This window comes from Neopelma chrysocephalum, unplaced genomic scaffold (genome assembly GCF_003984885.1).
Source record: "Neopelma chrysocephalum unplaced genomic scaffold, ASM398488v2 Primary Assembly neopelma1_88, whole genome shotgun sequence".
NCBI classification, from domain to species: domain Eukaryota; kingdom Metazoa; phylum Chordata; class Aves; order Passeriformes; family Pipridae; genus Neopelma; species Neopelma chrysocephalum.
This window is the reverse complement of record NW_020897750.1, coordinates 1977252-2003904: the sequence shown is the minus strand read 5'-3', so window position 1 is coordinate 2003904 and position 26653 is coordinate 1977252. Positions and strand designations below refer to the sequence as shown.

Below are 26653 nucleotides of genomic sequence, written 5' to 3'. Positions count from 1 at the left end.
AAATCCAAAAGATATATCCTCGTGATTCAGAGACCAGCTTAGATATGGATGTCTGAAGACCCACCCATGATGTGGCGTGGAAGCACACGGAGGAAATCACTCAGTGACTGTAAGTAAGGTTTTCCAGTTCATGTGCTACATCAAGCAATTAAATTCTCAAGGAAGATGTTGGGGAATGAAGGCATCAAGGTCAGCTATTGCAGAACTGCACGAGAAAGTGCTTTCAGCAAGGGGAAACCTCTGCCATGTCCTTATAACTTTGGAAGGTTCATTTCAATTAGATCGACACTTTCAATGATAGATAAATAGATTGATAGAGAGATATTACATGAAGGTCTTGATTTCAGTGACGCACAAGCCCTCCAGGTCTATTTAACAAAGAGCTAAATCCTTATTGCCATCAGCAGTAGATTTAATGATTACAGAAGAAATTAATCACATCACACACTGCCTCACTCTTCTCAGTGCACAAGCTGGACACCGTACTAAGAGCCTATTTTCTTCCTTCTAGGTTTTTCTTCATGAAGATAAATCAGTAAGTAGGCATGTCTTGCTTCATCCATGGTTGTAAGAACATCTACTCATCAGCAAAGACTTCAAAAAACCTATACTGGTTTTACTTCCTTTGCATATCATGAACTCTTATTATCAGATATTAAAAACTTAATTTTTATCACCTGATGAAGTGGCTTACAAAGTCTGTAAAGGTCAAACATTTTCTTTTACCCCAATAAACCAAGTCACGAAGAGACAACACCTACTAGACGTACTATAGCACTATTGAGTAATCCTAACTTCTTTCTACTGAGATGTCCAGGAAAGACTAGAACTTCATTGTCATGTAAGGCTGCCAAAGCATGATGAGACAAATGTATTCATCCTCCAGGACAGGAGAAGCAGGAGTATGTTCACATCAATTGTATCTTTGTGCACTAAAAATTACAAAAAACCTCTTGGAGTGGTGGAGAAGCAGCCTGATTCAGCAGTGGCATGAAGTAAAACAATGCATCTTTTAGAAGGTGTACATTGCAGAACACCCTGGCACATCCTACATAAGTTATACCAAATTTAATTGGAGTTCATTCAACTTTTTTTTTTCACATTAACAACATAGAATTTTATCAACAGCAGAAAACACATAGAAAAATTTATATGTGTGTATATATATTTTTTTTTTTGAAAAAAACCTCAGAACATATTTTGTCTTTTCTTTTGTGTTGACATTTTTTTGTTTTGTGTTTTCTTACCTTCTACTGCTCTCTTGAAGAAAACTTTACAGCTGCCACATGTAACCACGCCATAATGACATCCAGATGCCTCATCTCCACACACCAAACACACTTTGGAAGGTCTTGAAGATCCAGTTGATACACTTCTCAATGAAGAGCTGGAGTAAAAACAATCAAACAAAGCAGCTATGAATATTTCAAATCACACTGGCCATAATACAAAGTTCAATTAAGAATTTATAACAGGTTGATTGCTCAAGGCACCTAACAATTAGGAAACCACAACTCTTTCTGGCAGTGCCTGGTTGGATACATGAATTGCTTTAATTAGTAAGTGCAATATTTTTATTGTCTGTTTTAAAACAACACCCATAATATATCAATGTTAATGTGAGAAGTTACCACAAGGGCAGTGGTAACTTATTGGTAGCAGATGATTAAAATTGAAAATAAACAACAAATAAACCAACCAACCACTCTGGCAGCAACCTGGCAGCTATAAATTTTCTTTCTGTTTCTTTGTTTGAAGCCTTTACAGCTGAGGAATACCCGTACAAAAACCTCAAAGGCCATTTTATAAAGTAACATAGCAAAGTGCACTCCCCTGTCCATATTTCTGCTTATCACTGCAGTGGTCCTTGAAATATTTCCGATATTTCTGTAATTTAACAGATTACTTCCTGTAGAGTTTTGGAGCCTTTTTACTTTCTGCAAGCGCAGAAAACCCTTCTGTATGACTGTGAGTGCCAGAAAAGCAGCACTGGAGGTTCAGACCATCCCAACGTTTTGCAGACTGACACACCTTGCAAACCCTGCTTCAATCATCTACTGCCTTCTTAAATGACAGGGCACTTCTGTGGTTGGCTCTTTTTAAGCCATAACTCTTCAACAGTAGCTTTAGGAAGTATTTTCCATTGGCACCCCTAAAAGACAGTGCTCTTCAAAAACAAGTCACATTTCACGATGCCGTGAGTTTCTTCCCTCCCTTCTTCCCCCAGGAACTGGAAATGCCACCCTAGTGTAATCAGCATGCTTGGAGAAACATGCCAGATCCTGAAGGAGATGAAAGCTTTGGATCCTTCCCATGTCTCCGTAGGGCTGGGGAGAGTCTCTCCTTCCACACAGCCTCTCCCCCTCCAGGTAAACATGACCTCTTACATTTCTTACACATTATCCCTCTGAACGCTGCCAAACAACTACAAAAACAACCCTGAAAGACACTGATGGGGAAATAATCGAGCAGTTCAAACTGCAAGTCACAGGCTATTTGTCCATCAGACATCGGGAAACACAGTGCACAGGTAGTCTTAATTCAAACATAAGACAACGAACTTGCTTAAGAAATTTCAAGTATGCACTCTTGTCTTTTTCCAAATTTCTAACTTCCTTTAAAGAGTTATACAGAGGCCAAGTGATTTATCCAGGGGGCACAGCTCGAATGCCATTCCAAATGAAGGAGCGCAACTCTCCTGGCCTACAGCTTTACTGTAACATCAAATCTAAATGTCTTTTTAAATGACAGTGTTCAGATGTTAATCAAAATGTTCCAAATAGTATTCCTGCTCTTGTCTGCTCGCTAGTCTGTTAGATTTACTAGTTTTAGTCCTTGTGCTATTTATACTTTCATTACATAACATCACACTACTTGATAATTGCTAGGTGATGGCATTAGCTCATCTGTTAGAGAGAAAGCCTCACCAAATTTATGTTAAAATAAGTTCTGTGAGCTCGAGTCACAGTCATACCTGTGCATGCTGCATTAATCTACCCTAGGGAAAGATAACTTCTTCAGGATTTGCCAAGGCTGTGCTGGTATTCAGCTCTGCTTTCGGATGTGTTTAGGCAAAGGACAGGACTTTCTCCCTCCAGCATGTTCCCTACTGCACGAAAAAAAATTAAGCTCTCATTAAACAAAATTCTTCAAAAGGTGTCTGCTTTCTAGAGAAAATGTCAATAACCTGGAAAACTACCATTGAAAATTCTTTTTTTCTTCTTTTTTTTCACTGCATATGTCAGTATTTTGCTGAAGAAGGTAACATTTCCATTCTGACATAACACAAAAACATCTCCAGGGATTTGTAATTTTGATGCTCCATGTTCCCATTTATTCAAAAGACTAGCAAAAACTTTCCTAGTCTTTCCACCCTGAAAAAGGTCAGTGTATTTTTTTCATATCAAAAAAAAAAAAAGGTAATTTTGTTGGAGAGCTCTTCCTGTAGAGAAATGGAAGTTTCCAGGGTATCACAGCAGTGTGCATGATTTTTTATTTTTATACATATACGCACACACATGCTTCTCTATATATACATATTGCATATATATATATAATTATGTATTATTTTTAGTTGAAAATAAATTGTCATGTAGGATTTGCACAAGGTGGGAGAGCCTTTTTTTAGACACAAGCTACCCTACAAAATTGCACTTACACAGAATTATTAGGTAAAAAAAGCCAGCAAAAAGACACATTGAGACACCAGTTGATCCATGACTATTATTAAATGCCTACCTAAGACGTAATCTACAGCATATTTTATACAGCTTTTCTCTAAACTAAAGACTTGAATGCAACTGGAAGGCAGAGGTAAAGTTTGAATACAAAGCATGTATTCAGATACTCAGCCACATCATCACAGGTGGAAACTTAACATTCTGGAATGAAATTCAGTTAACTCATTCTTGTAATCAGTTTAAAAGTGGAATAGCTTAAAACACAAACGAGGTATTGTCATTTAACAGGAGTATCCAACATGGAGCAGTTCTCAAATACTTCATTGCAAAGAAACATTTATATTAGTTGTTGGTACTTAAATCTCCTCCACCTTGTGCCAGCTCTAGCTATGATTGTGTTCTAATGAGCAATGTTTGGCTTGTTTTTAAACTCTCTCATGTTGTCTTTCACCCATGCTATACCTGAGTATTTGCCAATGCAAAATGTTTTTATAGCACCTCATACAAAGGTAGAGTGGTGTTTGTACATACCTGCAAATAATAACAGCCTGAGCACAAAAACATGCTCAAATCACACGGCTAAACCTCAGGTTAAGTCGTTCTCTCCATGGAAGCTTTTATTTCTCAACAAGGCACACACGGATGGTTATACTTTTTCCTCCTAAATCTCTCTTGGTTCAGGCTGTCATCCCTTTCTTAGTGACTTTGACCAGTGTGAACAAGACCTGCATCAAGATCTGAGTCGTAATCAAGCCTTTATTTCAAGGCCAGACATCCAGTGTTTATGACACAGAATGACACTTTATTTATTCATTACTTTTATTAAACCAATTCTTTCATTAATCATTTTAGCTCTGTATTCTATAGTAGGTACAGGCAGAAAAACTACACTAAACCCCCCACACTGAAAGTGCTTTTCATGCATGCTCCAAGTTAAATATTTCCCTTTGCATTAATTTTCTACAGCAACATGCCATGAATTTTTATCAAGTAATCCTAATGTAAACTGGCATTTGGGAAAAGTTACAGGCAGATAACACTTAATAAGCAAAAAACTCAGTGTTAAATTCAGTTGACTGTAGCAGAGATATCTCCATTAATTTAATTTTAGCTGTTTTTCTGGAGTTCAGTTTGATTTTTTGGCTCCAGATGAAAAGTTTAGTTAACAATAATCAAAGTTACTTAAGTAATTGAGTCATTCTCTGTTTTGAAATATACAAGAGTTGGTCCATATAAGAACAAATACCATAAAAAAAGATTAAAAACTTTACAATTGGTTCCCTGGAGAGTAATTAGCCTATTGCCAAATATCTATTTGAATGACATGCTAAATCTAATGGCATCTGTGGGCCACAGCAGGTTTGAGTCTTAAAATTTAGGTCAAGTGAAAACACTGTATTTACATATTTGCCTAAAATCAAATTAGTGCCTAAAACATAGTGCTCTGATATTTAACAGCGGTTTGTAAAATTTTCACACAATGGACTTTTGTTGACCCAGAACATTCCTTGTGGGTGGCAAGCTACTCTCAATATAAACTCCTAATGGAAAACACAAGAAACAGAAAATAGTGCCACAGAGCTGGCTACTCATCCCTACTTTCAGAAGCCAGTGGCTTCCATAGGTTGATTAGGTAATATTACTTTCATGCCTCTCTCATTGTTTGCAATACAAAGAAAAAAACAAGCAAACACATACACACACCCCTGTACACACACAAACTCTGCAGGATTCAAACAAAGGAGATCTAACACAGCATACATATTTTATCACAATGCTTTTACAGCCAAGGGCAGCATGGACCAGTTTAACAATGCCAAATGTATCTTCTAAATGATTTGTAAAATGGTTGCTTATATGGCTCCACTAACATTCGTCACGTTGTGGGGTATGTGATTAAGAATAAGCCTGATTTATTATCCTCAGCAGTGCAAATGCTGGCAGTTAAATGCTGACCTTGACTAGCCATTGCCATTAAGCCCATTTGTGTGTCTGAGAGTTGGCTTTAGAAATAGTTATATGGAGAATTAATTAGAAATAACAGATTTTGTAAAGAAGAGTCAATAAACCCACAGATAATCCAGCATTTTAAAAGCTGATTGTATAGGTTATTATGCTTTTCAAACCAGATGTCAGACAGGAGCACAGTTTAAACAAATGATGCCTCTCTGATGATAAAACAAAGCACTCCAAAGAAGCATAAGCCACAATATGAATTCCAAACTCATTTGTTCCAAGCACTTTTATTATTATGAGATCTAGATGAGTCCTTTTTAATTCCACGTCATTGACTTTTCTTTTTCATATTGAAATTCTCTGGCAGTAAAATAAACAGAAGGAACCTGGGTACACCTCGATAAATAAAGTGATGCAAAAACAAAGGAAAAAAAGAAGGTGAGATCATCGAATCATATTTATACCATAGGGAAAAAATCTCCCAACCTTTAAGAGGAAGAACAGTTAGGATATTCAAGATGCAAAGACTGCCTGCAGCTTACTTCTTTCTACCTGCTCACCTCATTTCTGAAGGGGCGTAATCTCCAGCAAGAGACATCTTCTACTGGGACTGGCACACAAAAACATGATAGTTAACTTTGTTACACACACAAATCCTGAAACTAACCTCCCTGTGGCCCAAAACAAGAGCTGTGTATTTCAAATGGTATTTCACAACCAGGATGTGGTTGGTCTGGCTGAGCACAGAGACCAGAGCTTGGGCCCACCTCTCCCACGCGAGGAGGTTCGGACGGTCAGGAGGCGGCCAAGAGTTGACCAAGAGGCACCCAAGAGCTGCAGAGCTGGTTGTGCTGCTGCAGGAGCACACTCACATGGCCTGGCCTTCACCAACCTCCATGCAGCAGGCCAGTCAATCATGCCCAAGGAGACAAGAAACTCCCACTATGAACAACAATACAGCTCCTTGCCACCTGGCACTAAAATCAAGACACTGATTACGAAGGTAATGCTACCCTGGAAATATACTCTTTTCCCCCTCCAAATAGTTCCCTGAATTCTTTCTTGTTTCCACAGATAATCTTACGTCCTTAAGTGCTTCCTTTTGACTGGTCAGTTCTTTTAGCAGCTCTTAAGTACCTTTCTTTCTTTAACTCATCAACAACTCAGTTATCAGAGTAGACAGCACAACCATCTCCTCTTCACATTACCTCTGTTATTTTTTGTGCACATTCACATAAAAACAATAATTTCATTGCCCAAGATAACTCTACTAGTCATTTGGAAAATGTTATACTGGTCAAAAGATGTTCAATAGATTACCTGACCACTACACAACAATGTTAGTCACAGCCTCCACCAGTGCCTTGCATCATCTCCCAGATTTTGCTCCATGCTGCTCATTTTAACTGTCAATACTAATGTTTGGCCAGTATCAGTTTCTGCTTGTGTAACACAAATTTTTAAAAAGCTTCACTGCAGGAAGGCATCCTGGCTCTCTCCTATAAGTACTTGAATAAAGCAGATTAGCAGACTGGAAAATGGTATTTCTTAAATGTCAGAGTATATAAGCCAATCTTCTTGTCAGCAGACCAAGAAAGCAGAGAGAAGTGAAAATGTGCAGAGATGAAATGACCAGATTTTTGGAGGAGAAGGCAGTCACGTGGGACCTACTGAACGCTGAGCTAAGGAAGAACCGCTGAAACCAAACCACCTCTGAGCCTCAGCAGCAACACTCCTGTGTGCAGGAGGAGCAACATTTACCCTCTGAAGTTTGGCAAACTGCTAAATAACCTAGCTGCAAATAATGCTGTCTGAGTTTCTCAGGGCCTACAGAGATGAAGACAGAGATTAAAAAAGCAATATAGAAATTATGTTTCCTTGCATAAAACAATAGGACTCTTATGGCCACTACCAACCCTTATACCCTCAACCTTAAAAAAAAGGCTAAAATTATTGTTTTTAAGACTAAACATTAAAACAAACAAACAAAAAGTTTTAAACTCAAACTTTGAACAAGGTTAAAATATTTTAGGAAAGCTAACTATGTACTTTAGTGCATATTATGGATGATAGTTGCCAAGCATAACATCTGAATCAGTGCACGCTTGCTCTGACATCTGGAGTACTGTATCAGTCCATAAGTAATGTGAGTGGTTAGGGAAAGAATTAATTACTCCTTTAATGTCTTCTCTCCACTAGAATAACACAAATAACAAAAATATTAATTGAAAATACATTTCCAATGTAAAATATTCAGGAAATTCAATTAAGGACACAAAAATTTACCTAGAAAATAGCATCTTCCTGTGTTATAAATCAATTATTTTTGAAATGTCCCAAACTTCAGGATCCTGAAGCTCATACTTAGATTACCATTTGCTCACCTTTGTTTTGTTTCAGCTAATGATGAACAACTCCTGCATTCCACTATTACTCACTGTAATTTAAAAAAATGGACCACTGTCTCACCAAGATAAACTTATTTTGCCACTTACAACTTTGAGGATATATTTTAAAGAAATTAAAATGCAAACAAACAAACAAAAAACCCCAACCCAACAGCAACAAAGAGAAAATTCAGTAGTTGTGATATTACATTTAATCTTAGGAAATGGTTAGTATTATGGAACATGTAGGAATCAGAGAGGAAAGTGCATTTAGTTAAGAAAAAGCAAACTGAGAACTTGGTTTATTTCCTCAGCAACTCCAGCTTTCACATTAAGTTACTTTATTTAGCAATGCCTAAGGGTCATACACCACCTTTCATACCTGGATCTTAATTATGATAACAAGCAAACTCTGACATGCACTAATAGAAAAGGCTCCAACCTTTCTCTCAAGCCCCAGCAAACATAAAAAGATGCACTTAGGATTTTAAAAAAGCATTTAAATTCCAATGTTTATTCGGCAAATAGAAGCTGATGGGTTCTGTGCTGTAGTCACCAACGAACAGGTTCCTGTATTTAGTTTAACCTTAAGGCATATGTTGATTTTACAAAATGAAGCAAGTGTGCTATGCTCCTTCAGTTCCCATTTACCTTAGTGGATGCTGACAGGACCCAGCATTTTCCTCCATCCAGCTGTAAACCTTGACTTTTCCTTGACCTTCTCTCCTGAAATCTTTTGGTAGCAACTATAGCTGGCTATCCAAATTTTATCTCCAAATAATCTGTTGACTACAGAAAAATATAAATTTAAGCATAAACAAAAGTGTGTTGTGGTGGACTGAAACTGAAGAGCACGTATCTCCCAGGGAAATAAATCTAATTTTTACCCACTGATTTAGTGATCAGAGAAGTATAACATGTTCCTACTATTCCTCTGCAATGCTCTTTTCTCTTCTAACTACTGTCACAAGGTACAAAGCCACAAATGCCCCAGGGAAATAAAATTTACTTGCTCTGCAGCTTTTTAAGTACATAAATATAGTCATCTATTGAAATGGAATGCCTAACCTAGATGGGGAGTTTCCAATCAGGAATAAGTCTTCAACTTTGGAAGTCAGAGAACACCAGTATGCCTCACAGTGCATTTGCTCTAACTTTTCATATTTGGTCCACTTATAGAATTAGTGCAGTTTAAATGCATGCAATGTTGGTGTTTGTGGTGCTGATTATAAATTGCTATGTATAGCAAGATAAGGCAGGAACAGTTTATCTGGAAAATTATCTAGTTAATTATTGAAAGTCTACTTGAGGGGGGGCAGGGAGTACGTTTAACTCTTTCTTTTCCTGCACCTGCCCACCTGCCACAAATAAAAGGAGACAAACAGGTTTGAAAAATTCAATTTTTCATAGCACCACCCCATTTTTCACCATTGGCAAATATGTGAACCAGTATGCATCCTGGTAACTCTCTTAGGAGAGCACAGTAGCATTTACCTGGTGAGTCTGCTGCTTTATCAGTCAGCAATATTTTGAGCTGCATAAAATGCAAGTGAGGTTCACCTGCTGGATGGGGGCACCAGTGGGAAATCATTACCATGAGTAGACAGAGGCAAAACAAGACCATGTGACTATATTGCTCTGCTACTGAAGACTTCTAAGACAAAGAAATATTGAACAAGCAAGGAAGAAGAAAATATACACAGAAGACATAGTAGCAGGGAGATGCTAATAAGAGCATATCTTTAAAAAGCCTCCTAATTTCAAACGAAAGCTCACTACTTTTTTTCAAGTTCTTCCCTCAGAGTCTAAGCAAGCAGCTCCTAAAAATACCTGCCTTTGCTTGAAGGTTTATTTTATGAAACCCTTAATACAGCAACCTGAAATGACATCGATGACCAGAGTATTGACCATTAATGACCTTAAGAAATGTCATTCTGTTGCAGAGACAAAAATCTATCTGGTACATTGGGCAAGGGCTTGGCCCCAAAAGTCCTAAAAGAATACCTAAATTAAAGATATTAGTTTATAACAGAAGTAGTTTGGTCCAGTTGGACATACTTTCCTATTACAAAATGTTTGTTTTAACTTTTGAGTGCATGATCTGCTTCCAGAGAAAGTCACCACACCATTAATGCCCTAACCACACAATATAAAAAGTTTACAAGAGTTCCATAATCAAATAATTTTTTAAAAAAATTAAATTATTTCATAATAGCAAAAAAAGTAAACTGAACTGCCAACCATGGTCTACTGGGGATTAAAATACCACAATAGAAAAACCTCCAGAGCAACCATGAAACCATAGGGGAAAAACGCACCAAGGCACAAAAAAAAGGTTACCATGGGAACAAAGGCTATTTTCCAACTTGTCACATAATAGCCCCAGTATGGAAGACCTTTACTCATAAGAGCAATCCCACAGGCTTAGAAAGGCAACATGTATAATTATTACTTGAGCTGAAAGAATCTAATGGGAGGATGGAATGGGGGGTTTGGCCTTTCAACTCCCTTATGCCCCCCATCCAACAAGACAAAATTAGTATGGATGTTGAAAGCATATTAGCATTACTGTACCAGCATCTGCTACATTACAATACCACATAGGAACCGAAAATAGAAGTAGGAAAGTCTGCAAAACCTAAACTTCATAAACAGGAGGCAGGGAAAAATGAAAGGCAACAGATAGCTTACAGTACTATTTACCAACACAGAACAGAGTAATAGGACTGAAGCATATAAGCTTTTCAGGGAAATTCCTGACATGAACAGACTTAAGTATCTTGCAACATGCAGGGAGTTTTGTCTATGTTTGTAAAAGGAAGGTTGGAAAAAGAAATAATCCGCCGAAGATGATCTCACTAATCAAAAAGTAATAATCCTTAATAAGGTTAAGCACAGAGTTTACATTTTTTACTGGAAGTTTCCAGCTTGGTACTTGTTTCAGATGATACAGTAAGAGACAAACCCCAATTTTACCACCATCTCTGATTAACAGATATTTTAAAAGACAAATAGTCATATTATTTTGAAACATCTTCTGTCACTTCTAAAACCTCTATTTGAAATAATGAAAGCTTCATTTTCGCTAACATTTTTCCATTTTTAAGAAATTCAATCTGTTCATGGCATTTTAATGCATACAACTATCACTTGATACAAGAAATAAGACAACCCCTGCAGCTCTAGGTACACAGATACTGACGTAGTTTGGAAATTTGTCTTTTCCACCTTCCTGGTCCCACAGCCCAAACCAAATATCCTCCTAAAACTATAATGGTAGAAAAGCCAGAGTAATTTCCACTTCTGTCTCCATTACTGTTCCACTCTTGTTCCCTTAATGGGCTTTTGCTACCTTTAGACAGTGTAATAAAAAACAGTCATGATGTTTGAGGAACCTGCAAGATTATTGTGAGCAGGATACACCTGCATTAAGTAGGCAAATAGATGTGGGATTCATATCCATCAGCTTCTGGAATAAGGAGAAAAAGCAAAGAAATAAAAATGGGATAGGAATGGGTATTCTGGCAGACCTTCACATGGCCTATCTCTGCGAGTGGTGAAGCTGGCCCTAGTGCAGCAATCCTCCATTTTTCTGACTGTGGCTTCTTTGCTTGGCCAATTACATCTCCAGTGGCCTCTGTCTGTGCCTACTGTAAACACAATGTAGCCTTCAGGCACACATGTGATTCTTGGGAATGGTCCTGCGAAGGGCTAAAGGTTGGACTCAATGATCCCTGTGGGTCCCTTCCAACCCAGCATATTCTGTGATTCCCTTCCCAGTCTCTCTGGCTCTCAGGATGCTTACCAACAGGATGCAATTGGATTTCCTCCAATAATAATGATCCCAATCCAACCTGTGAATTTTGTCACAGGTGAAACAGCCTTCTTGGGCTTCGTATCTGCTTTAAAAAATTGTGATTAGCAGAGGACACAGCAAGCAGCAGCTCCAGTTCAGACAGGAGCTCCACTTCTCACTTGTGCCACCTCCACTACATAAAGTGTCAATTTGCAGAGATCCTTACTCTTCTATTTACACCAAGGTACAGTCAATCCTGTTCCTGGTGATATTGTTGATTACCACATTTATTTGCACACTTCAGGTTCCCCCGTTTTCCCCTGCCTCTAGTTTATGTGGAGGGTCAGGAGGTATAGGCCAAAAGAGGGGTACATTAATGAGTATCCAACAGCCCCATTTCCCATCCCATTCTTGTAGATGCAATGCAGATATTCTTTCCATCCTTCTTCTTAACTTAGAAAGTCAGGTAAGCTGAACGATGAGCAGGGTGGAGAGAAGAGAGATGCAAGCCACTCATTCTTGTGGTGCCTTCCTCTCTTCACTTTCTTGCCAAAGAGCTTGTTTTGAAATGGACACACAGAAAAAGACTCTTTAGGCTAATCATCACCAGTTAGAAAGACACTTGCATCCACAAGAGCAATCAGGAAGACAGTATTGCCAGAGCATCTGATCTCACACTCCAATACACCCATAACCTTGAAATGCACCAACAGCACTTATGCTGTACAGCCTTAAGAGTGATTCACAATTTTTAATTTCACATAACCCTTCGATTTGGGTATAATTATACCTATTTTAGACATCTGGAGACTGTGACAGAGGAATGGTTTAGGTCATAAACCAAAACAGCATTAGATCCAAAATGCAGTTGTTCAGAGTTCACTATGAAAGTGGAGAATTGCACATGGGAGAAACAGTTTTAGAAACTAGATGCACAGTTAACATTCAAGAATCCCTTTTAAAATCCACAGTATTACATAACAGGAAAACTCTGTTCCCGTTAACTAAATAAAAATTCTATTGATAGCCTGTAGAAGTGGAAGGTAAACTCAACTGCATGTGTTTTTAAAATATTCTAAACCCCAAGTCCTTTCAACTCCTCTTTCCCTATTTTCACAGCAAGCGTAACTGCTGACATGTAATACAGCTATACTGTAACAAATAGCTATAAATTTTAACTTTTAAATCAATTAAAATACTCCTCCATTATATGTCAGAGTGACAAGTAATAGCCTGCTGAGTGCCATGGAAAATTTTGGTCAAATAGCAGACGAGGGCTGCAATCACTGACTGATACCTAGAGCAAAGGCTTTTGGTAATTCTCCCACAAGCAATCACAATTGCTGACAAAGTTCAAATTTGTCTTGACAGGATTGTCAAGGCAAACTAGAAACGTTCACAATTGCAAGTCAAAGAATTCATTTTTATTCAGCTGAAATTCACTCTGCTGCTCACATACTAATGATACACAGTACTGCACCTACCACTCTCTCTGGCTGAATAGCCAAAATCCATATAGCAAAAACTAAAGGAAAATGGGAACACTAAGCAAAATACCGACCAGGAAAGTTATGTTCTACAACTAACAGAGCCCCAGTTCATCTCCCAAATCCTCTGCTATATACTGTCAAAATTCTCTTGCAATATATAGCAGGTCTTGATTTTGGAAGGCAGCTTGAATTTAACTTCGGTGGGAATAAGAGCTGGTACAATAATTAAAAACACCACCATTCCTCCCATTTCAGGAAAAGGATGTTTAACTGTTTATGCGCAAAAGCACATTACTGTAGAGGCAAACTGGCAGTTAAGTGTGCATAATTATGTGCTTATGCATAAATTTACACAATTTATATAGAAATCAAGGTGTATAGCAGAGTGAGCAAACATTATTACTTGCTAAACCATCACCCCCCAGAACTCATTTATGCAGCCTGAGGCACAGACTTTCAATCTCATTTAGCAAGGACCACAATATTTACATTTATTGTTGTACCACAAATATTACTCACTAACACAACAGGTCCCACACGGAGCGCAATTAAAGCCAAAGAGAAAGAACCTGATGACATACATTCTTTGCTTCATTAACCAATTTCATAGAACCACCAAATGGACTGGGTTGGAAAGGACCTTAAAGATCATCTAGTGCCAACCCCCTGGCATGGGCAAGGACACCTTCCACTCGACCAGGTTGCTCAAAGCCCCATTCAACCTGGCTTTGAATTTCTGCCTATTCTAAAACAATCTGCTTCTTTTTCCCTCCTGTAGCCATCAAAATTATTTCTGCTAAAAACAGGTGTGCAATATGCAGAATAAGCACTTGGGGAAGAAAAAAGATGACTCAACGAAGAGTAAGCTTTGAGCACCCACAGTTTCAAATGTTGCAGCAATTACAGTGTAACTTAATTTTATTACATGGCTGGAGGGTCCAAGAAGTCCCCACCATCCCCCCTTGCACACCTTCAGGCTTCAGACCACTTCATTCCATGCAACTCCTGGCATGGGAGCCCACCACTGTCACAAAGCAGTAAGAGACCTACAACTTCTTACTTCCATATTTGCTTTCTGTATTCCCCAATAATATACACAAAATAAAGCAAGTGCTTAGCTACAAAGTATATGAAGAAAATGGTTTTGCAATTTTTAAAAATTATTAAGTTCTAATTCAGGAGCAGGAATAATGAAACCTTGTTTCCTTAGTTTTTCTCCTTCCTGCTTGCAACGTTTAATAGGAGAAAAATGCTAACTAGCCCCTTTCCTTTAGTGGGGCCACTAATTGGGTGCCTTTCCTCCTTCCAATCACTTCTTTTAATGGAACTGGTAAGAGATAACAGCTAAAACTGAGTAGCTGTAATAGCTACCCACTGTCAAATTTAGTTGAAGTTGGCTGACATTCAAAACTTATTAGGCGGGAACACACAGACAGCTCAGTTACATAAAAATCTCCTTAGGCTCTGTCTGGGGTTCTGCTGGACTTGCTACCAGAAAGCAGTAACTGTTTGCAGCATGTTATCAGTTACAGATACTCACCAGATTCACCTATTTTTGTTTGTTTTCCTCAAGTAAAGTGTTCTAGTTTTGCACATACCTACAGATGTCTGGTTACTGAATTTCCAAAAGCCTGCCTGCAGTGGATGGTATCACTGTCTTTCATGTGGTTTTAGACTCCAAACATGGACTTCCCCTTGAACACATCCTAGCAATATTTCCTGGGCTTGCCTCAGAGCCATTCTGATTTTAATGAGCCCATGGAAAGTGGTTTCAGGCAACACACTGTCCATCCTCTTCTTCGAAAATCTGTGGTCCTGTATCTACAGAAACAGTGTTTCTAAGCTATTTGAAAACACTTGTAAGAACTTGACACCTAAAATCTTTTCTAGGCTTTTTACACCAGCAAGGACTCAAAGATAGTCCAAGAAGAACCCGCTAATGCTTGGAAGAAACAAGGCTGTTATCCAAATTTCACAGTCACACAGAGGAATGTTAATAAAAGTAAATGCATACCAAGCACTTGTTTGAAGTTCAACGCTTCTTTCATTCCAGAAACACTGCTTTAATCTCGCAAATGCTGCTCTGCCTTTTGTTATCCCCTTTCGTGACTGTGTTGTCAAGCACAGCACTCAGGCAAACTTGCTGCAGGAGTAGCAGAAATCGCCTACAAATGTCAAGCCTACACCACCAACATGAGTGGTGTCTTCTAGCAGAGCGAGGCTGAGGCAGGACCTCAAGTTTTCAACACAATAATGCTCAGGCCAAGCTGTTTGGCAGGATAATCTGGAGAGTCAGTCCCTCCTGCTCTCCAATATTTGGGAACCAACTGCAGTTGCTGGCATGGAGTGGGCTGCAGGTTATCAGCTGCACAACATTGGATTTGATGCAAAACCGCTTGAAGTTGAAAATTCCAAGAACCCTGTGACACGGAAGGCAGTTTCACCTATCACAGTCACCAAACATCAAGAAGCAGCCCTGCCTACAAGACACCAAGGCAGATCAGGGCAGGGAAAAAGCCCCGTGCCTTTCCGACAGAGGAAAGCTGTGAAGTTCTGGTCTGACTGAATGTACTTGCCAGAGCGGCCAATTCAAGAGCTTGCCCTAACAGCTGAATTTTACCGAATCCTGAAGAAACCCTTGAGATTAATGGTGTTACAGGCCTTGGTTTACTTGACAAAGAAAATATACAGGCCTTTATTCTCAGATTTTCTAAGATTTCCTTGGCTGAAAAATTGCATTAGCTCTTCCTCAACCAAAACAAACCTCCAGTCTGCTGACAATTATTCCAGTAAAGGTAGAAGTTTCTTTTTCCTGCAAGAAGTGAATGATGACACCATTTTCCAAAGTATGAGCTCTACTCTTTTTGTAGAGTTGAATCTCTCCACCCTGAGCTCCTGAGGAATCATCTTCTCGTTCCTGATGCCTGCAGACAGTTGTGCTTTTGTCAGGCCAGGTGGTGCTCTCTGGCCAGCTACTCCAGCAGAATTACCACAAGCACCTGCTGCCCTTCTCTACGGTATTTACAGGACAGACAGAAGAGTCCATGCTATTTTGCTGCCTGCTGTTCTTGGCTGGGTAGGTCGGAAAACTTTGTTTAATGCTTCATTAGAGATGCTAGATAGAAATTTTAATAAACTGGTGCACTCCATTGATTTGGCATCTCCTTGTAGCTGGCTCTCAGTGTTTGATCACTTTGATTATGGACCGATGCAACACCACAGAATTTACAGCCACAGATTAGTTTTAAGCAGCCACAGACCTTCATGTCTGTTCTTATGCCTTTTCTGCCATTATAATTACATCTTAAACCAATGGCAAACCTCCTTTGCCCCTGTTTTTTGCAGGAATCACACATGCAACCACAACAAATTCATGGTGGCCACTGTGAAAGGAGAGTTGGTTAGCTTTTACCAGGCAGTCACAGGCTGCCTGTGATCACTGTGAAAGCTCCTTAGAAACACTGGTCCCACCTGGCAGCAGAAGGTATAACAACTACATTAAAATTCAGGAAAAGAACAGAAAAAAAGTGGCTTTCATAAATGTTGTAGATACTGCTAAAAGCACAACCCCCAAATAATGCAACTGGCTGTGCTCCTAAAGGCATTTACTAACTATTTTAAAGTTACTATGGTTGCATTAAAAGAAAAAATCACCCTACAAACTACGGTATGAAGAGAGTCTAAGTCTATGAATGAATATTGATAAACTGCTGATCATGATGCGCCATAATTATTCTGAGAGCATGAGGTCACAATCCTAAATTATGAAACTGCTGAAATAATATTTTTTTGAAGTTTCATCTTTCCCTTATGCATAAAAATCTCTGCTAAGCCTGCAAAATCTTGACCTCAAATTTAAGGACATTATGCTACTTTAATAAATTATATAGAAGGCTTGACTTGTGATCAAGAAAATATTAAGTCTTGGGTTATTATATTCTACATTGTTTCTTTACTCATTAAACCTGAAGAGCTTTCATTAAAAATAGAGTAATTCAATTCACTGACATAGTATTAACAAAACATGATATACATATTTAAATTCCAATGCTGTGAAAGAGATGACAGGGATAAACTAAATAGCTGATGATATAAAAGAATGATATAAAAGAATGGTGATATAAAAGAAACTCAAAATCTTATCTATAAAGAAAGGGTTTCAACATTTTAACTTAGTCCAAATTTATTTTAATGGGCATTATGTCATGAAAAAAAAAGTTTACAGAAAAAATATGTATTACTTTGGATATTGCTGTCTTAAGCAAATACACTTCAGCTCTATACTTAATTAGAATTAGATGGCAAATTTTGTTGGTGTCTCCTATTCCTCCTCAAAATTTGATATATTTTTGCTGTTCCTGATAAGGTTACAGTGGCCTGTATACATGATTGAGAAGTTACCCACCAAGACTGTTACTCAAGTGCACAAGTACAGTCATCACCCCAATTAACTATTTATGAGCTGTTCCACTGCTCTAGAAAAAGTGCGCTGCTACCAGAAAAAAATTGCTCATTAGAAAGCAGCCTGTTAAGGTATTTTTAAATATAACAATGCAATTTCAGTAGACATATGCACATTATTTTTTAAGGAGAAGAGGAACCGAAGCATTTTACTCTGGAGCTGAGTGGTTTAAAATTTTAATGAAGAAAGGATTTAAGATTGTATTATAGGAAACAATGTCTCATTGACAGAAATGTAGTTAAGATAGTCCTGCAGATCTTTCCATCTCTTACTTCTGTGCCCTTTTACCCTAGGCATGCATATGCTTCCACTGAGTCTGAAGACTGGCAGGGAAGCAGGGACTGAGTGCTACTTCCAGGTGGCTTCTCCTGTAAGGGAATCTCTGCCACAGCTTCCCCTCACATCCTCAACACTACTGGAAATAACTCTGCACTCCTAAGCTGAAACTCCTCCTCTATCAAATGGAGAAAATTTTAAATTATTTAAGTGAAGAAGTGGCAAAATTATTCTCTTCTGATTATGCTAAGCAGAGGAGGGGGAAAAAAGAGGGGGAGAATAAGGGAATATGGCAAACCTGTCCCGGTCAATCAACTCTATCAATCAGCGAGTTGCTAAACTCTTGAGAGTGCTCTGAGGTGCTCTGGTTATTACTGATAGTACAAGAAGATTATATACATCACTTTTGTATTACTGCACTCCTTAAGTCTTTTGAGAAATTTACACATGTAAAACAATCAGTAATACTTGAAGCCGTGCCCTTCATTCCCAGTTTTCTGCAATTTCCTTATTAAAAGTACCCAAGAGGCCATCTTATCTGATATTCTACCAGGTTTGGACAAAATACAAAAAATATTTCATAACTTAATCACCAGATCGATGAGTGACACTAGAGCACGACCTGTCAAATTGTTACTGAACATCACCTTTTAAATTACTCTCTACCCAGTTGTTTCAAACACATGTAGTTTTCTTAGTCCAAATGAGCTTGTTGCTTAAAATACTCCTGCGTCCCACACATTTGTTCCTGGAAAATAAGATGATGGAGCCCATCAGAAATACCGTCTGGCATGTTTACCTGTCTCAAGCTCTCACGTTATTTTGCAGCATCCTCCCCTGCTGTGAATTTATCAGAATAACATTTTCCTGCAACAAAGCATGCAAATAACCATCATCTGTGTGAGGACACACTACCCAAAAATGTCATAAATGAAAAACCTTGTTGTAAATTGCTAACACTTCGTTGTTAACTTGCTGCTCACACTTGATCTTAACATTTACCCACCCACATGTCCAGATCTCCAAGGATGACTCTAGGGATCCAACACCTCACGAGCTTACTTGTGTACATTAACGCTGACAGTCCAACAGCCTTTCTTTCCCTCTCTGTCTCCCACCTCTCTTCTCTACGTCCTCATAAACAATACCACCTAAAAATAAAATTATATGCAAGAATAACAATGGGCAACAGCGAGACTTAGCCCAGCAACAGAGTCCAAGTATGACATTTACAGCTGCTGCATGCTGCTAACTCCAGCCCTGTTAGGGTCAGCTTCAAAACTGCCTCAGATTAGATACAGAAACAAAATTCTGAGCTGCTCCAGAGTTTTGTTACAGTTCCCTGCCAGCCTCCAGAGGGGAGCTAAGAGAGCAGAGGACAAATGACATGCATGATCCTCCCCCACCACAAACCTCCTTAATTCTCTATAAGGAATGTGTACGAAATACAGCATAGGTCATACAGATACCACCTAAAAGAAAAATAAAATAATAATTAAAAAAATTTGCTCTCTCCTGGTTTTCCCAGTAAGACAAAATTAGTGTTGAGCTGTGTGATCAGCTCCTTAGTGTAAAACCATATAGTATATTTTTATAGTTATTCTCTTCCTATATTTTTTAATAACCTTCTAGCTTTTTGCCTTTCAGTTGAAGGCAATCTCTTCACGTTTTATGCATAATGGAGCCAAAACGGATGTCAGTGTTTAACAATGATTCCCTTAAATTTCTTGGATGAAGAGAGGGAAAATTTAGGGAAGAAAGAAATTAAGGAGTATATTTGGTCCTATCTCTTACCATTTTACCACAACATGAAGGGAAGGGGGGGGAGATAGTCTAATTTAGTGGTCTAAATGATATATTGGAAGCTCTACATGCTTCCAAGGCTACTTCTAAAGAAAGTTTTATGCTTATGCAAGTCTGTTCATGGAAAGGTACCATATGCTTATAATCATTTATCCTTTATACAATGCATACTTCATGAAATTTGTATGGTCGTCTTTTTTTTCTCCTTCTCTAACAGTGAGATTCACAGATCTGAAAGGATGCTAAATACTAAATCTGTAAAAGTTCATGACAGTCCATGGCAAAACTCCATTTTACTTTGGATTAAATATACTTGGTGACATTCCAAACAAGCCCGTCAATACGTGCACAAAACAGGACTACTGGTTCCCCAGGAGAGAGATATCACTTGTTTGCTCTGTGTGTGCTCTATGAAGACATCTGTGTATAAATTGACAAGGATGCTATCTTGATATGCAGAATACTTCTGCAAGTGCTAGAAGTTGAATGTGTCTGTTCAACTGAGAAAGGGGTTGAATGTCCCATTCAAGAGTTACAAGCACTAACTGTAATTCTGCACAAGTTTTTCCGAAAACTTATGTATGGACTGAAACAGGCAAAAAAGCCCTTCTCTCCACTGGATGTTTACTCCTTTTATAGCTAATATTCCAATTATTTGAGGGGACTTCACAGATTGCAAATAATTCTTTGCTCTCTTTTCATCTCCCTATTATGGCCAGGGATGAAGTCACAAAATCTTTTAAAACTTTTCCCCAGTATTTGGTCAGTATCTGTTAATTATTTTAGATTGAACTACCTCTTCTGCAGTGTTATAGCATAATTTAAGCATTCAACTTCAATCTGCTAAGTAGACTAGAAGAGTTACATATACTTTTCACTTCTAAGCTTTCAGTTCAAGAGTTTTTCCCTTGTGACTGTCTTAGTTTGTATTCCCTTCCTTATTTCCTCAAGCTTTTCTCTCAAGATTCAGACATTTTCCTCTACGCTTCAGCATGCTAAACACATCTTCGGGTAGGATTTAAAGGGCTCAGATGTCAGGTATGTAAACTATTTTTCCTTTAAGAGCAGAATTGGCACATTAGGCTATTTCGAAGATAAGTGTATTTGAGGCAGAAACTTGCCTTCAAGTTTTATTCTCTTTTATCAGCAACAACATCTTGAAAATCCTGGCTACGGTGAAATAAATGTTGTATTCATTGACCTTTTTGCTAAGGTGTGTCATCATTAAATTTGAATATACTGCACTACATGTTCATATACAGTTTCTGAGGTTTCTTCTGGATTTTTTCATCTAAATACAAAACTGCAGCTACTCTTTCCTCTTCCCAACTAAGTCAGAAATCATATACGCAATGCCTGCACTAAAGTAAAAAACTGTCTTTGGCATTTGTGGCTGCCTGCTGAAGATTACTTTTGTGTATAACCCAAAGCATTTTATCCCAGACCTTTATTCAAACTAAAGTGACTGTGCCATCATCCATAATTCAGAGGCAGCACCTGTTGGGTTTGTATTAACAACCTGATACTTAAGTAAACTGTTTGGAGCTGGGGCCGGCAAAAATATCCTGTACTTGCAAATCCTATACTGAAAGAGCTGAGATTGGTTTCAGTAAGTAATGCCAATATTTTTAGTTTCAAAAAAAAAAATTAAAAAAAAGTAAAATGAGTAGGACAACCTCCAGGCAAGATGTTCGAAATTTATAAGAAATCAAATATCAAGAGAAATGCTTAGACAAGTTAGAATACCAGTTTGGTGGAAAAAAAAAAAAAGACAACTTCCACTCCACCACCATTTTTACCTCTTTTTAAATGTTTCCTCAATTCCCAACAGAGTACATCTAAAACTAACCTGGTCACCATGGTGGGCACTGCTTTTCAGGCATCCATGAAGAAAGTAGTTATGCAATATTTCTATAAACATGCAACATTCAACATAGTGTCAGTTCTTCACAATCCACAGTTTTAAATGATAAATGCAAATATACTACTTAGACCTACATGCGTATCTCAAAAATCTAGCTTGGATAGTCAGACTTAATTTTGGGAGCAAAGACCAGCAACTCAGTTTTCTGACACAAACCAAGGTCAAAATTCTGCAAACTCGCTTACTAAGAAGTAGCAGTTGAAGATTCAGGAAGCTAGAAAAATCAGTTTTGATGCCATCACAACAACTTTGTAGTTAGCCATGCTAACACAGTTTCCTGGGTACAGTGCTCCTAAGAGTATCTCATAACACTGCAAAATCAGAGCATGCAGATGAATGGTGAGGCAAATCTTCCAAGTGACTTGTAGATTCAAAAAGAGACAAGGTAATTTTTAACATCATCTCTTATCACAAATTAAAGTCATCTCAAGCCTGCTGTAGCAACTTAAAAGGTCAGTCCAGAAGGTAAGGAGGCCACATTGGATGGAGGATCATTAGGATGCCTTGGTACCAATGTCCGTAGGGCCTTGAAAATTGGTTCTACGTGACAAAGTCATCATGTGCCCAATGAAGGCTGCTTTGTCTTAGTGTCATGGGTTTGATGATCACGTCCAGACTCAATATATACATATTTATGTAATTAAAATTATTATTATAACAGCAAATATAAATATGTACATATATAGGAGATACAGTACCATACAGTTGTTTGGGTTTTTTACTGTACAATACCATTTACTTCTAGGTGTTAGAATAAGGAAAATATAATATATTAAAAAAAGTAATTATGGAGACAGGTGGGACACAGCAATATTTCCTTTCTGTTATTGGTTTCCTTGAAGATTAACAGTGGACAGAAGACCTTAAATCAACTCAATTCTACACTACTTATAAATTCAATCCTGCCATTTTACTGCATGAATAATGATCAAATTAAGAGTCTATGAAATATGGAGTCTGTTTCCTCCTTTTTTTTTTCCCCTAATCTCCATCTTGAAACAGACCACTAAGACATCAAATAGAGAGATAACAATGAAATATCACGAGGAACTTCTGGCACAAAAGCAACCACACCCAGAAGAATCCATTTTACCAAGGTCTGTGATAGCTACCAGATAACCTGAAAGTGATGTGCTCCCACCTCACTAGATATGAAATAAATAATATAAAAATTAAAAAAAAAAAATAAAAAAAAAAGGAAAACCCCCAACATTTAAGTATATTGGAAAGGGTCCCACGCTGGCCATTTCATGGAAGATGGCATGACTGGAAAAATCGACAAGGGAGAACGCTGCAGAGATTTTGTGTTCAGAAGAAGATACTGCAGCATCAGTCCTCAACAATCAGGATTGACCCAAATGGAAAAACACAGACCAAAATTCTGAAAACATACACCTAGTCCTTCATCATGTATTTTTCTGTCTCCCTATATTGTATAAATCAAAGATCTCATTCAAACACAAATACAGCCTAGATGCTGTAGAAATTCGTCTCATTCAGCACTCCCTATCAACATGTTCCTGGAGAAACAGAAAGACCAGAAAGTCAAACAAACTGTATGTCAGGGAACTGTTTTCCTCTACAAAGCACTTGTGAATTCTGAAAGAACACTACTCCTCCATGCCAAATGGACATCCTTTGAGATGGGATAAGCCATCGGTATAGTTAAGAATAGAAACAGAATCCCAAGTCATCCATTCTACAACAATACTAGAAATTTTCTGCAAGGATTCGTATTTCTATTCATCAGCCAAAGAAACTGACAGATAAGTCTCGAGCTCTTTTTAGTAAAACCTCCTGAGACGTTTCCATTTCTGGTTTATGGTGATGCGAATTTGCCCTGCTTCTACTAAGGGTACTCTGGTCTTTGAGCCTCAGAATTAAAAAGCTATCGATTATAACTAAATTGAATATTCAATTTGAACACATAAGATTTTAGTTTTACATGGAATGTTAGCACAAGCAAACCCAGAGCTCTGCCTCTGCAGCCACTCTCTGCTATGGGGCCAACCACTGCTTCCAACAGAGGCGTCACAGAGGTGAGCAATATAAGTGTATAATCTCAGATGATATGATCCAGTAGCTGGATGGGCAGGAAAATCTCCGAGTCCAGATGAAGCCCAAGTTGCTATTATTTGTGGAATACCCAAACTCTGAAGATCACAAGAGGAAAACCTCTTCAGCAGAATTATATTGCATCCAGCCAGAATGCAAGACCAATTTAACTACCATCAACATAGATGCACAGCAGGTTGAAAAAAAAAAACAAAACACACATAAATTCAGAGGCTCGCACAACAGTATTTATAAAGCCTTATATCCATCTACCCAAATCCAGAGAACACACTTGTCAATCTACCAGGAATCACAAACTATAAAAGTTAAATTATTACGAAAAAGCAAAAAATCATACAAAAAACCTAATACAAGAGAAAAAAATACAACTTAAATACAAAGAATCAATTTCAGCAAGTTCTGAGCACTTACTTAAGTCCTGGATTCACAATCTTACAGTAAGATCTGAGTCTCACCATGAGCCACGAGAACATTCCTACCATTTAGTGTGGGCCAGAAATTCACTTCATGACTGACATAGGATGCCAGACCAGCTACTGGGCTGCATTACAATGAAATCCTTCCCTCAAACCAACACCCAGAAAGTTTTAGCCACAAAGCCAGAGCAAGAACATCAGTAATGTTCAAGTAAGCAGCCAGGAGGCACACATACCCCTGGCAGAAATTTTATCCTCACAAAAGAGTCTTTTTTTGCAATTAGGTAAAAGTAAGCTTAAATATATTAAATACTAGTGAACTACACATACTTTCCCTCCTCCTCCCCCTAAACTTTCAAGATCAAGGGAGTAAAGACTTTATTTTTTTTTTTAACTTTAATTTTAGTTATATTCCTCTCCTTCATACTGTAATCTTTTCTGGTTCAGAGCTGGAGAATGAAAACAAACAAACAAACACCACAAAAACCAAAATCAAAGCCTGAAATGGCTTCAGGGTAGAGGTTTATTTAACACACGCATTTCAGTGTTACTTGAAGCTAGGGCATAGTTAAGCAGTGATTATAATTTAGAGTATGCAGAGAGGAACTGTAATAACTGTACATCTGGGCAGTGGGCTGAAGTGGAAGAGATGATGTTTTATTCCATCTCTTCCACACTCCTAAAGGACATAGCAGCTGGCATGGCAGTCAAGCAGCAAGGTAAGCATTCGCAGTGTGACAAAGCTTGCACGTGAACCCCATCTAAGTCTTTTTAAAATGATATGTATGTATGTATATACACACACCATATAAAGATATGTCACCAAATAAACTGTCTGCAAAGTTTACTTCTCCATCAAAGGCACGAGTTGTCACTGCTGGAAGTCAGAAGCTAAATGTCATTAGGGCACAGGCTCTGACACAACTTGCCAAGAGGCAGGAGCTGCATGGAGGCCCTGCTGCACCCAAACTGTATGATGCTGGTACACAGCTCTCCATAAGTTTATCACATTACAGAGTTTCCCTTACTGAATCAGCAATCCCTGCAGACACCCCTGCGTGGTCACCTGCCCTCCTGTGGGCAGCATATGATAGACTAGGGTCTGTTGAAAGAATTTAGAAGAAAGAACGAACACCACCACCACCTCCCCCCGAAATGTTCATGAAAACCAACATCTGGTATGTGCACAGGTTGATTACATGTTCTATAGTTACAACTGCAAAATACAGTAAAATTTTAAAAGATAATACGTTAACTATTCTCGAAACCCATTTTGCAGTTTTTAATTTTGTGGCAAAGTAACACCAGTGGAACACAGAGATAAACTAAAGTTGCCAAACAACTCTCCACTTATCAATAGCAAAAGTAAAGTTGGTTCTTTGTTTAAAACTAAGCATTAACATTTTACAGCATGGGTGTGTTTCAGGCCAAAAGAATCTGTGTTTCAGGAAAAACGCTATAGGTGTTCCTGAAAAAAACAAAGTGAGGGGGAAACACTGCTTAAACAGTTTTCATATTTTCTACAATTGACCCTTTGAAAACCAGTATTTCCATATTTAATGTGCAGACTTTGAATTGACCTTTGGAGTCAAAGGTGGTGCTTCTTCCAGCAGAGGGAAAATCCGCTCAAACCCACCTCCTAAAAGCAGTGTTTGCATGCACTTCATAGTGGTTTGCAGTATTTGGCAGCAGCATTCCCTCCATCTTAGCTACACTGAGCAAGCTGCAGATGAGGGTTGGACAAAGTTCATTCTTCTCCCTTCCTCCCCCTGCACAGATGCTCATTCTTGCTGTTGTGAACTGCTGCACCTGAACTGAGATGAAGGGCACTTGAATCCTATCTCATCTCTGCAAATGCCTTGCTGCTACACACACTGAAAAGGTAGGGAAGGTCCCAACCCAAACACAAAGGGACCAGGACAGGCAATGCAATTATATTTACTTGAGTCTGCTGAGCTGCAACAAGTGGATATAAACGCAGTATTACAAGGTGAAACCTTGTAAGCAGAAGAAAGGAAGAGACAGACTATTGGGAAGAGTGACAAAAAGTTCTGCAGCAACGTGGGTTGAAATATAGAGTTATTTAGAACAGAGTACAAGATTAGGTGGAGAGGTGAAGACTCCATGACATCATGAACATCTCCCTGCACCTTCCTACCACTTAGGGTCTCTTTCTACAGCAAGTCTGTTAGCAAAAGCAGCAAGGTCCATTTTTAAGGTTCAATGAGCCACACAAATGGCAATGCTGTTCCATGAAATGGAATTCATTTCCACCTACTTTCTTAAGAGGTCTCAGAAGTGCTTGTGATCGTACAGCTTTGTGACTGTACGCAACCTTAGCTACTACAACTCTGCTTTGTGCACTGGCTGAATAAACCATTACCTGA

General features: G+C 38.4%; 1 protein-coding gene across 3 annotated transcripts in view; it reads right to left on the bottom strand.

Annotated features, from left to right (window-relative positions):
* Positions 1-26653, bottom strand: part of NR3C2 (nuclear receptor subfamily 3 group C member 2) — a 205211-nt gene that overhangs the window by 86909 nt on the left and 91649 nt on the right. For all 3 annotated transcript variants that reach the window (XM_027692691.1, XM_027692690.1, XM_027692689.1), the window contains one exon: positions 1248-1387. In XM_027692691.1, coding sequence (XP_027548492.1) covers positions 1248-1387 — 140 coding nt within the window. The remainder of the gene's footprint in view (positions 1-1247; positions 1388-26653) is intronic.